Genomic DNA, 18,767 nt, shown 5'->3' on the forward strand with positions numbered 1-18,767 from the left:
AAAAAGACTGGTTTTAAGAGTGAGAATGGAGGGATGAGGAAGAGAGTGATGGAATAATCTGTCAGGGTGTGCACAGAGCCATACTGGTTTGCACTTGCGTGTGTTAAAAATAAAGCTGGCCTCTCCGGAGGAAATGCAGACTAGTGGAGGATGAGGACATACATTAAAAACACAAGATAACGTATTCATGCATGCTTGACTTGTTTAACCTTAGACACAGGGTGAATACAAGAAAAGGTAGCCAGCATCTCATTCATATTGAAGTACATATATGCATTATAGGCAACGTGCAAATACACAGGAGTGAACGTAATACAGTTTTACTTGCGTGACCTGTCCATTCCATTCATCCTGTGACTCTGAGCAGAGGTCAACATTTTATTCATATGCCAGTGTATGCATATTAAATGCGTAATGCACATATGATGTACTCTATAGGGTGCACTGTATGTGTCCATGACCTGCCCTCCATTCTGTGACAGTATGACTTCATTGTGGACCTTGAACGTAGACTTGGATTAGAAAGAATCTCTTCTCCTCAATTGTTTATAAATGAGAGGCTCCATGTAGAAAGCGAAAAAAAAAAAAAAAAAAACGACAAGGACGCTATAGCACCGGTAAATGATTCACATGCTCAGATGCTCACATTCGCTGCAACCTTTTGCAGTTTAGACATGGCAGCTTTCTTCTAGCATCACCGCATTGAAGTTTGACGACCAGCAAAGGGGTTGAGTTTAGCAATATTTAACCATGAAGTCACAGCAGTCCTCATGTCGCTTAGATCAATATTTCATTGCGGGATGATCATTAAAACATGAGAGTGAATGCAAAGCTCTGGATAAATAATCAGACTGCATGCCAGTAGCCAGCAGAATCTTGCACAAGCCTTGAGACAATGGTTTTACACTTAAATTTGTAAAATGATGCCAATCCTGATAATCCTGCACCCAAACAATTTACTTTCTCATTTTTAATGGCCCCCATGCCCCATGGGCCTTGTGGGTTTGAAAAGTAATCGACACAACTATTTTCACTGCAAAGTACTTTTCATTAATGCAGAAATTAACTTATACGACTCATTCATCAGTCGAGCCTCGGAAATGACACTGCTTATCATTTTTGACATAACACATTAAGACAAAACCTCTGAAAATATCATCCGCCAGTCCCTGCTGTGTCACCTTGTCACGTAATGCACCTTATTCTTCCCCATATTAGCCAGTGGCACTGAGTCTCATTCGCCACCCATAATGAAGGTGGCTATGACTTAGCAAAGGAGCCCTAATGGAGGATACTGTGACACAGTCAGGGGCCCATAATGGAGGGCTCTCTAATGCGGTGGAAATTGAAAGATTAATAATTCAAAAGCAGCTGGTCATGAATCAGTTGGCCATTTTGCTCCAGTGGTTTTTCTCTGGCACCTTTTTTTTTTTTTTTTTCGCAACCAGTTGGGTCTGACCTCAGTGGAGGGCACTCTGGGATGTTCTTTTTTTCCCTCTACCCTCTGCTTGCTGCTGTTGATGAGTGAAGATGTTTCGGAGTAATATAATTTCACATACAGCAGTATATCTTTTACTACCAACGCTAACCTCGTGGTCAGAAATTACTGCCTTGTGGGTGTGTATTAGTGTGTGTGGTTGTAAGCGTCCATGCATGTCTTCTGTCTCTGAATATGTAGATGCGTGTTTGTGTGCATATATTATGTGTGTATGTGTTCCCTCCTCTCTCCTTTAACCTCGGCAAAGCCATTCCCAGACTCCATAAATAGCCTGATACGAGGCCTGCATCCATAACTCAGTATTCAAATGAACACAGTCATGTCATATTTTTGGGACCTGCAGGACGTGGCCGTGTCATATATCTGTGCCCTAAGGGGAAGTAAAGGTTTATTTGTCACAGGTGCTCATCCCTCGCAGTCGCCCCTCCCTCTCCCCCGTGTGATGTATGTCTGAGGTGTGCATATAGTCGGTTTTCTTCCATCTTGTAACACCTTTCTTACCATCCTTTACATCTTTCACTTTTTCATCCCCTCCAATTTCCTTTGTCCTCCATCTGTTGTGATGCGTTTGATTTACTGTATGTCATGTAATGTATGTGTTTTTCTATCCACCCTTCCCCCCTCCATGTGCATGTGTGCGTAGCTGTAATGCATGCCCTGTCTTCTCATGGTAAATCTTTGCCACCTCACATCCTTCTGAGCACATTTTTAATCCCTACACGTCTTTCTACCCTCCTGTTCTTCTTTTCCAGTGTTTCTCATGCATGATGTTTTTTCCATGTAACTCACTCTTTCACTATCTCCCTGTCTCTAGGTGCTGGCTGCGTTTGGATACATACTTCATCTGGAGCTTCATAGGTCCGGCAACGCTCATCATTATGGTGAGATACGCACACACACACGCCCACTCGCACACATTTGACACAGCACCGCATGTACAGACTCCAATTGCTGCCACATGTTCACGCGGGAACGACGGGTTACGTTAAGGTGCTTGTTAATCTCCTGCAAGGTTCACCTGAGCCCCTCAGCGGTGTAAGTAGAAGCGGAAGGGAACTTTATATGTCAACTTAATAATTCCCACTCGTGGATTAACTCTCAAGTGGGCACATATTCCTACAAGCTGGAAATCTTTGAAGAGGACATAGAGCACAAACCGTTGTGCGTCACAAAGATTACGATAAGCGCCCCGCAAAGTTATACCGCTATCAGGCACTTATTTAACAATCCAAGTGCTGTTTTCCTGCTGGCCCACTGTAGCAATTTTATTACAATGCTGCCAAATCGAGCAGAAAACGGGGAAACACAGGCTGCTACTTTGACCATTTTCCTTGTCCTTTTATCGAGCAATGCCAATGAGTGATGTTTCACCAGTCAGCAAAGTGTTTTGAGGAGCAAGAACAAGCATCCTACCCTGAACAAGTAAACAGAGACAGAAATAGAGTTAGTCGACTCGGCAGGCACACAGACGGAAAAAGAAAAAGAAAATAAATAAATAAATAAAATATATATATATATAAAAAGCAGTGAGAATGAAAGCAATGGGACATGTTCCCAGTTGCCTGCACACTGATGCTCTGTACTCATTTTAGAAATGTCAGACAGGCTATCACTGATCTAAGTGGAGCTGCAAGCGGGGAGTAGCACAGGTGAGACTGCCCTGTTATGACACTACGCCCACTGGTAGCATATACAGTCTCTGAGACCCAGTGCAACAGTCCAGGCAGTCATTATTGAAACACCCTATCTGTGCATTAGCAAGCCAATAGAAAAGAGTGCATCTGTGAGAATTGGGTTTCCACTATAACAATGATCCTAAATGGATGTAATGACTGCTGTATTTTCCCTGATGCTCAAGCTGCTATATTTTCAGCACATAAAGGGTTGTTGATCGTGGGCTGATACTGTGTCTCCAAGCCAATTACGGCTGGAAGGGAAAATGAAATGATATGCACTGTGTGCGAGCGAATTGCTGTAGTGACATTGTGTCTTTAATTAGTCTCATTGCTGCAGAATATTAACTTGTATGTGTGTGTGCGTGTTTGTCGGTGTGTTTCAGCTGAACGTTATCTTCCTCGGTATCGCTCTTTATAAGATGTTCCATCACACAGCCATTCTCAAACCAGACTCCGGGTGTCTGGACAACATCAAGTAAGTCCTTTTTCTACATACCTTCCTGCCACTGCACCAGAGAGCCCTGGTTTTGAAAGCAAAAGTGATTATGCATGCTTGTGTGAAGTAAGCTCAAGGAATTGTTTGACATTTTGGGAAATGTTCTTAGCCAAGAGGAGAAAGTTGATACCACTCTCATGTTTGTACAGTAAATCCAGTGTTTAGCTGGAACCTGTAGACGGCAAGGTTAGCTTAGCATCAGAAGACTGGATACTGGATCTGTCCAATGGTAGTAAAATATGCATACAAGCCCCTCAAAAGCGCTTTTGCAAGTTGGGACATTATATATTTTTTTGTTTGTTTAATTCATACATGTATGCTCGTGTAAAAATAACAAATTGCAATTCTATGGGGATGATGCAAGCGTACTACTTCCTAGGATTACTATTGTCTTAGCTATGAAATAGCAGTAATCCTGCACACAATCTAATTTCATCTTCTCAAATCATGTTTCTTGTGTGGATTCAGCAGAAGGATTTTGTTGCAAACTAGCTGCCGCTGGCATGACAGCAGCATCAATCTTCTCATCTAACTCTCTGGATGAAAATGAGTGAGCATATTCCCCAGAATGTTGAGCCATTCCTTAAAGCTCATGTCCATCAGCCTTTTCTTTCAACTACCATGTCTCTTGAAGCATATTTCACCTTTATCTCACATCATTTTGAGATGCTACGGACTGAATTCATCATATCATTATTCTCAGTCATGTCCCCATTACTCATGCACCCCTTAGAGAATGTCACTGAAATATGACTTCATTTCCATAGAATACTGAAAGTCTGTCTACCGAGCTAACTAATCGGGATTTTGTTATTTCTTGTTCCAGTCCAGCTCACGACAAAAAGGCTCAGTCTAATTCAAACAATATGCCACGGCTCAGAGCTGAATGCCTTACTGAGCTCAGAATTTATAATCATAGAATGGCTGTCTTGTTTCTGGGGTTATCATTTAAATATTATTGCCAGTGTATTCTTTATGACAGCAGTTTTTAAAGTAGGACTTCAAGTGGGAAATATTTCAGAAATAAAGGCAAAACCAGCGGATCTTTGCTTCAGAGTAGTTCAGGGGAGTGTAATGAAAAAGCCTAATGAAAGATGAAAATCAAAGAACAATTTAAAATATGATGCTTTTGGATATATTTTATTTTATTATTCCATTTTAATGATTTTCCTTAGTGTTTCTGAACACAGTGAAGCCTGGCTAGATTTTAATCTATTTCACTTCATTAGTCATGTCTTATTGTGGTTCATTTACTCGTTAATCACCATCATGCCCTTTTTTTTTGTCTTATTTTTTCTTCCTTTTGTTTTTCTTTGTCTCTTTAACTCCAAGCCATCATAAGTTATCTTTGTTGTGGATTGGCTCTGGTAAGGCCTCACTCCAATCAGATGTTCCTAGAGACATTTTGCTTGGTTCGCTTGTTGTCTTATTTGCCTGTAGAAGCCGCCCTAGAGTTCATGCATATTCCTAAATTAACCATTAACCTGCCTTGTAAAATGGATTTCTTGTTCATGTGAGATTTGTGAGGTCCTCTGACCTATAGACCCAGTGTGCTATTGAAATATTATAATGGCGATATGTGAATTCAGGGAAACAGAGCTGAGAGAGAAACTATGACTCAAGGGAGCACTGGAGGGAGAGGTGAAATGGCGGGATGGAAAAGAAAGAGATGAGTGTACCCTTTATTGAAGAGGGTCGTCAGACGAGCTTTATTGGAGGTTCTGTCTCGCCTGAATGGTGCCACAGAGGGCAACATCGAATCAATCACCTCAGTCTCACTCGCTTACTCTCCTCCTCTGTCTCTCTTCCTTCCTCATGACTCTCCTAATATCTCTCCCTGTGTGTTCTTCTCTCCCACATCCCTCCTCTATCTTTCCTTGCCCACTTTCTTTGTCTCTCTCCTTCGCATTAGAGGTGATCACTGCCCAGTCAGCCAATCAAATTAACAGCCATCATCTCGGCTGTGGCAGGCCCAAAACTGTGACCTTTAGTGGGAAATGTCATTTATAATGGCTGTAATGTCCCTCTACTTACTGCCCAGTGAAGCCACTCACATGGACACACACACACACACACACACACACACACCCAGGCAAGGACTTACAATGCATACACATGCTTCAACATGACCAAATTTCTATGACATTTGGCCTTTATGACTCACTTCTGCATAGCTTTTATTTGAAATAAAAGTTCACAGTCCTGAAAACTTTTATTAAATTTCATTCCATTAAACTGCTATTATCACAAGTGCACTAACTGACTTCAGGACCCACTTCTACCTGCGAAAATGTTTTGTACCTCCTGCCATTGACTGCTGGAGTTTGGCTGTAACTTGGACAAAGTATGCCATGGTCCTTTTTTGATACTAGTTGGTGACGTCAGCTTGCTCATAACCTCCCCTCCCTTTTTTGAGATAGTATCTAAATGAGCAAATCTACTCTCACTCTCTTTTCTCCCTCTTTTTTTGTCAAGGTATAATTCCTTTAAGCTGAACCCCCACTGTTTTCTCCATCCCTCTCCTACAGTGTTGGCGCTCCGAATGAACCTTCTCTAACCTCTTTCTCCTTCCCCGTGGTCCCTCGTGCGTCAGCCTTTGGCTCAATAACTTTTCCGATCCAGAGAAAAGACAAACTTCCCATGTATGAATTTTAATTGATAAGGACATACAGTAATTTACTGAGCATTTCTAATTTTCAGTTATTTCTCATGTAGGTCTTGGGTGATCGGGGCCATAGCCCTGCTGTGTCTGCTGGGTCTCACCTGGGCTTTCGGCCTAATGTACATCAACGAGAGCACCGTGATCATGGCCTACCTTTTCACCATCTTCAACTCTCTGCAGGGCATGTTCATCTTCATCTTCCACTGCATACTGCAGAAAAAGGTGAGCGAGTCACACCGAGACGAAGCTAGAGACAAATAGACTGTGTGACGGACGGACAAGTACAAACACACACAGGCACACGAACATGCTAGCAAACGATCAGCAGGGACACCAAAAATATCTGTGGAGCTGTCACAGGTTTGATTGGTCATTCAGTATCCCTCCTGGCTGCTCAATTCTCTCACTTTTTCATTCTCGCTTTCTCACACCACTTTCTCTCTCTTCCTCTCTTTCACTGTCTGTCTTGCCTTGTGGCAGCAGGTAACACACTGAGCTGCTAGTCTTACATCATGACTGTCTGAACCCAGCAGCAGAGAAGGTTTTTCATCATCATGCAGGGTCATCACACCTAAAATAACTTGTCAAATATTGACAAAAATTCAGCTCAAATTTTTTTCTTTTACAATTGGACACAAGAAGAGAAAATATACGTTTGTTTTAATGTGTGAGTGACAGTGGGTTACAGATACACTCCTCTCAGGATTTCTGTGATTTAATATATCAGCCTTGCTTACATTAGCACACAGCTCCCTTTCAAGTAATCCTTTCATTTTTAAAAAGCCGACTGCTTTTATATATGTTTTGGTTTTGGCGTGCCTTAAAGGATTATTAGCATTTGTGAGTACATATGTATCACTTCTCATATTTGAGTTACGTGTTGCTTCCAGGAAGAGCCTACACATCCGCCGATATTTTTGCAGAGTCTCCCACACATTGTCAGTGCCTGGGAGTGCAGAAGAGGAGTATGGAAAGAAAATTCATCAAATGCTTAATACTCTCATCTGGCTGCAATCCCTTAGAGAGTTTTTTTAGTCTTAAGAGTATGACCGGTAAACAAGTGCAGTGTGTATGTGTGTGTGTCTGTGTGTACTCGGTGCTTAGGTATGTGTAAGGCCACGGGATCAGGTATCCAGAGAGATGTCCTCAGAACAGAGCTGAGGTTTTCTTTGGCTGCGGCCCAACATGATTTCTTCCAAGATGCATGGAGTAACTCAGCACACAGCTGTTCAAACAGAGCATGTGGCAATAGACGTCTGCCAGTCCAACAAGCTTGTTAAAAAGCAATTACAATTCTATTTGTTCTAACTTGATTGGGATCTAAATGCAGATGTTCTGTGTGTACAAGTGCATCGTATATCTCTCCAAGGAATATGTCCATTTCAGATGGATGTGTGGTATTCGGGGCGGATGTTGACGGCTGGAAAGTTTATGCAGTAAATCTTTTAAAAGTAGAAATTTTATGGACTTAGTGTTTGCGCAAGGGATTTGAGTAAAAGAAGAGATTGTCTGTCTTTTTTTCTTGGTATGTAATCTTAAAAATATGCTTCATAATGTGCAAGGTTAAAGTGGAACATCAGTCAATTCCTCCTCCTTTGTGCACGCTGCTTGAATGTGTGCATGTCTGTGTGTAACTCCCCCACCCAGGTGCGCAAAGAGTACGGCAAATGTCTGCGCACTCACTGCTGCAGCGGCAAGAGCGTGGAGACGTCCATCTCCTCCTCCAGTAAGACCACCACGTCACGGACCCCGGGCCGCTACTCCACAGGCTCACAGGTGAGCTTACCTGCCTGCACACCTGGACGCTACAGCACAGCAGACTCTCAGGTGAGGCCAGAGCACGCCATGAGGGTTTTGGGTTATCACATTTCGCTTTCAACTTCTATTGTCATAGGCAGATTTTACCATTTATACCATTAATTGCATTTACAGACTGTAGTTTTTTTTTTTCTTGTTGAAAGTGAGATAACCCAAACCCTGACTTACACAGATGATGTTGCTGACACACAGGGAGTATAACTGACACTGATGCATGATTATTTTTTCCTACCTGTTCCTCTCTTGTCGGTTGTTGCTTTGCTTTTTTTTCCTTTACTGCCTCTCCTGCACTAATTTGCCGTTCTTTTGCACATCATATCCTATGTGTTATGTTTCTTACCATATTTTATTTTTTTCCCCCACTCTTTTGTTGTCACGTCTTTTCTCCCTTGACTTGTTCCTTCCTTTTATTTCTTTTCCCCTTCATCATCGCTACCTCTTTTTGTTCTTCGCCCATACCTCCTTTACCTTCCTCTCTATCTGTTTCTCTCTCTCTCTCTCTCTCTCTCGCTTTTTTCTCTCCTGTGTGTAGAGTCGCATCAGGCGGATGTGGAATGACACTGTGAGAAAACAGGAGTCCTCCTTCATCACTGGAGACATCAACAGCTCTGCCACGCTCAACAGAGGTAACCACGGGATACCTACCATTTGCATCCTCATCACTGTCACCATATCTACTTTATTAATAGCAGGAGGCTCAGGCAGCATACGCTTTCATTTAGCAAAGTGGTAGGAGTCCAAACTTCTGATAATGGCATTGTGTTCTTGAAGAGGGGGAAGATTAGCAGAATAGAGTGTAAATATCGCTTGCTACTTTCTGCTGCTTCAAAGATGACTTTACAGGAAGGAGAGGTAGGGGCACACGCTTGTCAAAACTGAGACATCAACCGGTTTTTGTTCCCACTACAAAAATACAAAGCTTCTTCTGTACCTCTTTTTCCAAGGTTAGATGTGTTTTGACGCATTATAAATCATTTCGGCGTGTGTTCAAGCCCTGAGCCGAACACCAGCATTACCTTTATGATAAGTAAGTAATGCAGGATTACAATATAGTAATAATTATTAGCTGGATGTAGTGTAGTTTATGCTGCTGCACATTGCTAGAATTTTACAGTCAAGGACAGCAAAACACTGCGGGGTATTTCACCTGAGAATTTGTATGTACAGCCTCGCTTGTGTTATTATATTATAGTTACGGTGGTTGCCAAAGCTTTTAAGTGAGTATTAGGCTTAGTTCAGTGTATTTCCACTGTATTCAGAGCTGTCCGTCGCTGTCCCTCCAGAGTAAGACACTGTAATGGACTGTAGGATTGGAATCCATGAGTGTGGCTGTCTGAGGCCTAGGGTAATGAGGGCATAGACACCCAAATGGCCAGTCAGTTTGACACACACACACACACACACACACACACACACACACACACACACACGCTGATACGCACGCTGCCATTTGTTAGTCTCTAGGTTGAGGTGTGGCCCCTTGCTTTCTTCGGGCCGCTAATAAGCTGTTAGCATGACAGATTGATACTAAAGCAGACACGGTGTGTGTCAGCGCTTGAATTATCACACACTTAGTGAGGCAGGGCTTAAGACACCCCCGCCTCCTCCTCCCCGCACACTTTAAAGCGCGTATGCTGCACAGAGCTACTTAGCTAGTAGATTTTCAAACGACTACATGCTGCGACTTAGTGAATAATGGTGGAATGGAATAAATTGGATAGTCAGATACGAGATTGACTTGTTGAACTTTGGAGAGAGTGTTATGCCTGGCTCGATCGGCCCTCAGTAAAGGAGGGGGGGGGGGAGCCGCACAGTAACAATTTATGTAAGCCAACAATTTATTAGGGATAAGTCAAAAATATGCCAAACAGAACATGATCAGGTGTAAGCCTAAAACTACATGTGGTTTAAACAGAGGATAAACTCAACATAATCAACCCAAACCAAATAAAACCAAGTTCCATGACTCTGCAAGAGCCAGCCTTCTAAGTGAAAGAGAGACATCTTGGGAGGAAACTAGGCAGGCAAGGCAAGGCAGCTTTCTTTATAGAGCAAATTTCATACACAAGGCAACTCAATGTGCTTTGCATGATTAACAGTGCAACATTAAAAGCAGTTAAAAAGAACAAAATATCTAAAAATAAATAGAAAGATAAAGATAGCAATAGAACCAAACAAAATAAAATAAAATATAAAGACAGAAACAGAACCAAACTAAAAAGACAAGATCAACCCCTCTAATGGTCTCTTCATCAAGTTTCAGGGCTAGAATGTGATAAAATCTGAATTAAAAATACTTTTAGAAATCTCAATGATAAGCATAAGAGAAAAGAAGAGTTTTTAACCTGGATTTAAAAACACTCACATTTGGGGATAGCTTTCGTTCTATTGGTAGTTTGTAACTAGCTTACATAAAGGAAGGTATGCACAGTTACATACTAAGATGTTGTGGTATCTTCTTTAAGTGAAATACCACCGCAAATCTTGTTAGCCGTGGTTGATGTATTGAACTAATTCCGCCATTTTTTGTTTTTGCATGATGTTAAAAAAAAGAAAAGGCTAATTTTGCAAAATCAAAATATGTGCTTTCTCTTGTCTGTCAAGCAACATCAGTGTTATCAGTAGGAAATAGTTCTCTGAAGCCATGACAGTGTCAGTAAGCTCACACTGTTTTTTTGGAAATGCCTGAACATGTGAGTTTTGCCAGTTGTGTACAGTTTCCCCAGTAATGGCTGCAGCAGCTGACAATGACAGACCAAAGAAAGGTCATACAAGTGAGGTGAGATGGAATTGGATTGGACCAAATATAGGACCGATTATAAGTCAACCTCACTTTTATGGCATCTGCTATGAAGAAAAAGACTCGAGCATAAGATAAAACTGTCATTTGTCCAGTCCTCATCGCTGAAGCCCTTTTTTTTTTCTCCAACGAGTTATACATTAAATATGTAAAATTCTAAAAACCTCCATCTGTTTATCCTGTCTCGGTATTGTATCAGCCACAGACTCACATTCTCCTGTCAGGTTCTCGAAGCAATCACAGCCATTTTCTCTGAAAGTTGGCTTTTTCAGACTTGTCTTTTTTAGCGCGTCATCTGTGACAGCCGTAATTCTTGGCTGACAAATTATCTCGTCGGTTTATTCCTGCAGTAAAAGCACAGAGATATGCTATGAACTAGTATTCAGATGAATTTATTTCCTCAGTGGCAGCTAAAGATCTCACGCAAGCCTCCAGAAAGTGGGCAGGTCGAATTGAATTAAAGAGAGGTAAAGTATAGTTCCTAAGACTTGTCATGTCACGTGATCAACCAGCATGTAAGTCGTGACCCGCAGCAGTCTACATTCACATTGAACTGACTGAGACACATTTGAAAGGACTTATCTAATTGATCCAAATAATTAAAGATAATGGTAACTTGATGTGCATTTGCAAGTTTTATGCAAATGACCACTAAACTGAGCGTTAGCTAAAAATGTTAATAATGCCATTGAGGATTTACAATAATGAAGATGGGTTGTACAGTCATTCTCTTGCCACTATATTATGCTGCAGAAATAGTAAATGGAGTTTTTTTTAGGTACTTGTAGGCTTCTCTTCTTAAGTATTTGAATTTTATACGACATTGTACTTCTACTTAACTATATTTCTGAGGGAGATTGTATAGATTTTATAGAGTTACTTTTCGGATGAACATTTTAGCATTAGGTATGTGTAAAAATGTACATTAAAGAAACATAACGAACACATAAAATACAATACATTATTCAGTTCAAGCAAAACTAATTTTTCCTCAAATTGTTCTGTTTTGATTCCAACAAATTTGTATACCAGGCTTTTTGCTTTCTTTCTTTCTTTCCTCTCCCATCTCCCACTGAAGCTGTCCAGTGCAAGTTTATAAGCCACTTGTATTTATAAGCAGCTTTTATGTTATAGCTACAGTAAAGGGCATAATTTTACATTTTAGGTAGTTAATAAAGCTGATTATGTTGCATATGTTTGTGTTTATTTTTGCAATATTTACTAGGTGGGTAATTTTATCTTTTTGTAATTATTATAATAATGAAATCACAAGTTTATATTTTGAATTTGTCTGTCATTTGCATAAAAAAAATGGTAAGGCCAATTGTTATTTTTTTAATTACTCGCCTTTTAAACATTATTTTTTACACCCTTATAATGCTCTAGCTATGTAATTATACAGCGAATAAAGAGAGTTTCCACTGGATATAAATGAAAGTTGCTTTAAATTTGAATTTGAAACCCATATAGATAAGATAAAATTGTAGGAGGAAGGACAACAGAAAGAAGGCTAAGAAGAAATCCTAATATTAGATGTCGGTAGTTTACATAACTATAATAGTATCAGATCCCACACAGTCAGATAGCTATGTAACATTAACTATATCATATTTCCAGCAGTCAGCAAACTCTGGTAACCCAAAGAGCAAGAGCACGACAAAGTAAAATTCATGCATCATGGCGACGATCCACACGGTGCTGACATGCAGCGGTTAGTCATGTGAAATGACATCACTGTACCTTACTAGTGGTGTGTTTCTTACATTACTCTTGTTTGTATAGGTGTGGTGGCTCAAGAACGGTGTATAGTTGCATTAGGAGAATTGTTTTTTAATCTTGAGTTTCTGTAGAAATCACACAGATGTCTCAGTTTTTCTCTCCAGTGACAGAGGCTGGTTGATACAGTTTGAACTACAACATGAGGATGAATAGATAGGAGCTCTCCTGCTCATTTGTCCTGTTTTTTTTTTTTTCTTGCACTGTCTTAATGTGTACATGATCTGTCTCCCACCAGGGAAGAAAATGCACTGAGAACACTTTTTTGTGGCCCCTTTGTCCATTAACTATCCTGTAGTCATGCTTCTCTGCTCAAGCGTATTGAACTGCAGCACAGTCTGCTCCAAGCTATGCTAGTGTCTCTTTGTCTCCCTCTCTTTCTGTCTGTCTCTCTCTCTCCCGTTCCCTCCCTCAGCCTGTATGCAGTGGCTGCAAGAATGACTTGTCAAGCTTTTTCTTGGCTTTCTCCCTAAACTGTGTTTGCTTGTTTGATTTACTTGTCCTCTTCTCTCCCTCTTTCTTCCACACACTCACTTTCCATCTCACTCTCCCTTCCTCTCTTTTTTTCCTTCTTGCTTACTTCCACTCTGCAATGGCTACATGCTCTCTCCTTCAACCTCTGTCTCCCCTCTGCCTTTTTTTTTTTTTCTCTTGAGTGCTTCTTTCTTTTTCTCTCTTGACTTGGCTGTTGCTTTTCCTCTCTCTTCCTCTCTCGACTTGGCTGTTGCTCTTCCTCTCTCTCTCTCTATCTGCCTGTACCAGGAGCCATGGCTAATCATCTTATAACTAATGCTCTCCTTCGTCCCCATGGTACTAACAATCCTTATAACACTCTCCTGGGGGACTCGGCAGTCTATAACAACCCAGCCGTGGGCATGTACAACACCCAAGGTGTGCCTGATGTTCCTATTATGAACATACAACCTTTAAAAAGTTAGCTTAGAGTTAATTCTTCGCCAACTTTCTCTGCATGGTTATTTCTTTTTAAAATGTTTATGCAGCCTTGTTATGGTTCCCAAGTGAGAAGATCAATCATCTTAATATATGCATATACTACATCCAGTACGTACACACATGCATACACATGCATACATATGCGTGCATGTGTCTTTGTGTTACTGGTTGCATATTCACTGTAGGTTTTATAAGCTACTTGGGAGCCATGAAATGTCTCTTCTTTTCTGTGTGAATGGTGTATTTTATACAGTCTGTGCTTCATTTTGAATGTCACTTTGCATGTGTGTATGATGTGCCTGCCCGTGATGCTGCATGTGAACTATATATGTGCTATTTTCTAAATGTAATTTGTATTGTGCGTTTTAATGTTTTCCTCTCTGTTAAATAGTAAAACTATATGATAGCAGATGGTTGATAATAGAGCAGATTCAGATTTCTAGAATCAGAATCAGTTGTTGTCACGCTTTAAGTTACTGCGTAAATGTTGATTTTGTAGTTTCTGAAATGTGTTTCTCTCAGTGTACAAACTCACGTCTGTGTCTCTTTTCTCTCTTCTCCCTCATGCTGTCCATTAGCACCTTACCGAGACACAAGTATGGGCTCAATTTCATATTCAGCTACTTTTATAACATGAATTTTCTTTTTCTTTCTTTACATTTTTACTCCAATCTTGGCAAAAACGTTTTTTGCTCCCAAATCATTAGTCATTTCATGTAATACGATTTCGTCATTTGCTTTTTCACACTTTTTTTATTCATTTTCTAGTAGCACTTTAAAAAGTCTCTCCTTAAGGCAATACATCTATAGTATGAAAAAAAACAAGAACTGCCTCTGAATCGCATTTATTTGAAACATTGTGGATCAAATGTGTAAACTCACATTTGAGTTTTAATTGAGATGCAATATGTTTGCCCTTAAAATGACTTGCAACGTAATTACATTAAGTGCCACTTCAAAACATTTTTTTCAAATTATTTTCAGTGAAAGTAGAACTTTTCTTTTTGTAATGCTGTAGTGCTGGCAGTAATTGAGGACAGACAGTACTTGTGAAGCTTCTCTTAAATGAATTATTGTCGCTTCAAGCATTTTTCCTTCCAAAAAAAAATAAAAAATTACCATTGCTTTTTTTTTTTTTTTAAATCCTCAATTCATAGCACACACGATGATAGGAAATAATAATTAAAATCTTTCTTCTGAGAAATCCACTTGCAGTTTATTTAAGAATGCTAATAATTAGTACTTTTTTGAAAAATAGTCTTATTATTATTCCTCAGAGGGCATCCTGAACAACGCAAGAGACTCCAGTGTTATGGATACACTCCCTCTCAATGGTAACCATGCCAACAACTACAGCATGGCCAGCAGCGAGTACCTGAGCGACTGTGTCCAGATTCTGGATCGCAGCGGCGGCTACGGCACCCACAGCAACCACAAGGAGACCACCCTGGAGAAGAAGATCCTCAAGGAGCTCACCTCCAACTACATCCCGTCGTACCTCAACAATCATGAGAGAGCGACCACCGAGCGCAATCACAACCTGATGAACAAGCTGGTAAACAGCAGCATGGCCAATGGAGGTGACTACGGTTTGTTTAAAATTATCTGAAGCTTTCACTGTCCAATGTTGAGGCTCTTGGGTTACTTAAATAAGGAGTAAACTAACTGAAAACTCTTGGCCCTGACATCCTTATGAAAAAAATAAACACTGGATGTAACCACTTTTTTGTTTTTGCAAGTTAAGGAATACCTGTTTTTTTTGTTATATAGCAAAGGTGTGTTACATCTGCAAAAATTTGTTTTTTGGGACTTTTGGAGGCAGCTTTAACAACATCTGTCAAAACATCAGTAACAACTTTTTACCTTTGATTTGTTAAAACACATTTAGCACCTGCTAAGAACTGTTAGCATTCACTCAGTCATGTTTTCCCACCATTTTCACGAGCTTGTTGCTAACTTAGTATGTCTGCCATTTGCTGCTGGTCAGATGTTGCTTACAGTTGTCCTCAAATTTATTCATACCTTCCCATTGAAGAAGAAAAAAAACAGCTGTCACTGAAATAAGTTGAAATTGACAAAAGCAGTAATAAATGAATAAAAATGTCATGAAAATCATATTGCTTTTGAATTGTGGTTCAACAGAAATATTTGAAAAACAAACAAGCAAACAGCGTGATGGGAACCATAAACTAATATTTCGTTGAACAATCCTTTGAGCCAATCACTGCAATCAAGTGTTTTCTGTAACTCTCTACTCTAATTTGTCCGGGAACGGTGTTTTTTCTTGTTTGTTTGTTTGTTTTTTAATTATTCTTTTCACCCACAATTCAAAAGCAGTGTCTTATTTCACTAAATTATAATTTAGAACATTTTTAGTTATTATTACTTTTTTTCAGTTTCTAGTTATTTGAGGGACTATTGTGAATTTTGCCTTTTCTTTAATGGAAGGGTATGAATACATTTGACGATAACTGTATGTGTAGTTTTTCTCATGTAAACAACCATCTGCTGACACTGGTGAGAGTAGTGAACCAAAACAGTTATTTTGAGAAAAGTCAAACGATTGGATCAAAGATGCTGACACCTTTCGTAAAACTAGAGAGACCAGCAACCAACGGAGTCAAGTGGCAATGCTCTGTAGGCTCTTTGCTTCATGCAATGCCTTTCTCCTTTCACATAGTAATTTGATTCACTGTTAATCTCCCAAATTTTGAGTAAAGCCCCTTGAGAAAATGAAATAACTTTTTGGACCAGATAACACTGAAATCTCCACTCACTACAGGGTGCTAAAATCCTCACCTTGTCAGCACACTATCAGCAGCACCCCACTCCTTGTTCAAAATTAACTATCAGCAATTTGCCCTCACATGCTGTATAATGTGCTGTGTAATATTATTCCTGTCTGCTTCTTTCAGGGAGCATGGCAGGTGGCAGCAGCAGCAGCAGCAGCAGCGGAGTCGGTGGGTGTGTGGGCAGCAGTAAAGAGGACAACAGTCCCATGGTGCTGGACAACCCTGCAGCCTTCCCCCATGAGGAAAACCTGGGCTTGGAGATTATCAGAGAGGAGTCCAACGCGCCTCTCCTGCCGCCGCGGCCTCCTCCACCAGACAGCCACCCACCGCCACCGCCTCCCCCTCACAGCTTCTCCCGGCCACGTCGCATACCCCAGGAGACAAGCGAGAGCTTCTTTCCCCTGCTGACTAATGAGCACACTGATGAGCACACGCATTCACCAAACCACAGAGACTCACTCTACACCAGCATGCCAGTGCTGACGGACCTCCCAGATGGGCAGATGAACGGTTTAACAGACGGAGAGGAAGACAGCTCCGGAGAGCTGCAGCCCTGTAAGAGTGCCACCGCTCCGGAGCTGGATGATGTCTATTATAAGAGCATGCCAAACTTGGGCTCCAGGAATCACCTTCACGAGCTGCAGAGCTACTACCACATGGGCCGTGGTGGCAGCGATGGATACATGGTGTCTGGGAACAAGGAGGAGTCCGATTCGTCGCCCGAGGAGCCGCCTGTAGACCCTTCTCACCTGGTTACCAGTCTATAGAGCCAATCAAGACTTCTATCCCTCCCTGGCCCACTTTCACACATTCAACCGTCCAATGAAGACATTCTGTGTTGTTGACTGACAGACCGAGCTGGCCCGCCCCTGGATTGATGTACTTTGCGCGACACTAACTTTGGCTCATGACAATATGGTTGAGACATCACAGGTCAAATGAAAGCAGGGACTGAATGTATTGTCATCAATGGTGCAGACTGAGAGGGCGGTTCTGAAAGACGTTTTGCAAACATCAAACACGAGTTGAACGTGAAACCTGGAACGAAAACGGAAGGGGGAGGGATTCTGTAATTTTACCGTACCTGTTACTTTAATTTGGAAACTTGGATTGACCGTAGCCCTACAAGTTCCCCAATATGGACCTCTAGCAGATCATAGCATATAGTCTCCACTACCACCACTACAGGGCCGCAGTGGCCCCCAGCCCTGGTTAACGGAGCTGCCTGTCTGTTTGTCTGTATGTCTGTCTCTCTGTCTAACTCTTAAAGACACGTACTGGGATGATGTTTCCACCTTTTCCAAAGGGTACAGCAGGATAATAAACTCTGGTGTTCACAACACAAACTGGCCCCAAAGAGGCACCACTACCTGCCAATCAAGTGAAGGATGTATGATATATACCCTCACTACCGATCATCCAAAAAAAACTATTTTATTTGGGAAACTGAACTGTAACCATATCACGCTGATGTTCTGAATTCTCTTCCTGTTCGTATCTGCTAAACTGGAGTTGTGTCTGGGCTGGTGTAACATTCCTGCAAGTTGTAGTGACTGCGGCTACTGTGTATTTCACTGAAAACAAAGAAGGAAGATCATATTACAACAGACTGAAATGAAAAAAAGGGGGGGAAAACAAAAAAAACAAACAAATGGGTTCCGTTTCTTCTTCTTTCTTCTGTAAAAGTTTTCAGTTATCAAAGGATTATGAAGAAATCACAAACTGTTTCTATGTATTGTACAGAATACAGATACAGATACAAATGTTGCATATGACCAAGTCTTTTATTTTTTAATTTTGAGTTGCAAACCTTTTGTCTGTGGAACTGTTCTGAAACGTCATGACATGTTCTGGTCAAGTGTAGACCACAGAACGAGCAAGGAACAATCTTTCATGTCACTCTTTCGTAAATACAGAGACAGTTAAGCACTCCTTAATTAATACTGTATACCCGACGCACACTTCATTCTGGTCCTTTTTATAGCAACACCACTGTCACTTACATTTTACAAATCAATTGTTACTATATACTTTTACCACAAGTGTAGATTTCAAAATAAAATGAAAATGAAGTGCTTAAGTGGTGAAGGAGATAATTACTGTGGAAATACTGTTTTACTGTTTGCTGGAAGTGGGCCTTGTCTCACTTGGACCCTGCAGGAGGAGCACAGGTAAAAAAAAAAAAAAAAAAAAAAAAAAGAAAAAAGGGAAAGATAATAGATTTACGGAGTAACACAAGAACGGTTTATGAATCATGTCCTCTATTGCCAAATATTCTCTCAATTGACGTTACCT

General features: G+C 40.8%; 1 protein-coding gene across 7 annotated transcripts in view; it reads left to right on the top strand.

Moving 5' to 3' along the window:
- Positions 1-18,702, top strand: part of adgrl3.1 (adhesion G protein-coupled receptor L3.1) — a 115,263-nt gene extending 96,561 nt beyond the window's left edge. For 3 of the 7 annotated variants that reach the window (XM_008276002.1, XM_008276000.1, XM_008276003.1), the window contains 8 exons: positions 2,313-2,379; positions 3,558-3,649; positions 6,386-6,554; positions 7,980-8,159; positions 8,683-8,776; positions 14,259-14,276; positions 14,958-15,260; positions 16,596-18,702. In XM_008276002.1, the coding sequence (XP_008274224.1) occupies positions 2,313-2,379; positions 3,558-3,649; positions 6,386-6,554; positions 7,980-8,159; positions 8,683-8,776; positions 14,259-14,276; positions 14,958-15,260; positions 16,596-17,239 (1,567 nt within the window). In that variant the 3' untranslated portion in view covers positions 17,240-18,702. The remainder of the gene's footprint in view (positions 1-2,312; positions 2,380-3,557; positions 3,650-6,385; positions 6,555-7,979; positions 8,160-8,682; positions 8,777-14,258; positions 14,277-14,957; positions 15,261-16,595) is intronic. The other 4 variants (XM_008276005.1, XM_008276006.1, XM_008276004.1 and 1 more) reach the window with 3 other exon arrangements.
- Positions 18,703-18,767: the final 65 nt, after the last annotated feature.

This window comes from Stegastes partitus, unplaced genomic scaffold (assembly GCF_000690725.1).
Source record: "Stegastes partitus isolate 25-593 unplaced genomic scaffold, Stegastes_partitus-1.0.2 Scaffold63, whole genome shotgun sequence".
Lineage (NCBI taxonomy): Eukaryota > Metazoa > Chordata > Actinopteri > Pomacentridae > Stegastes > Stegastes partitus.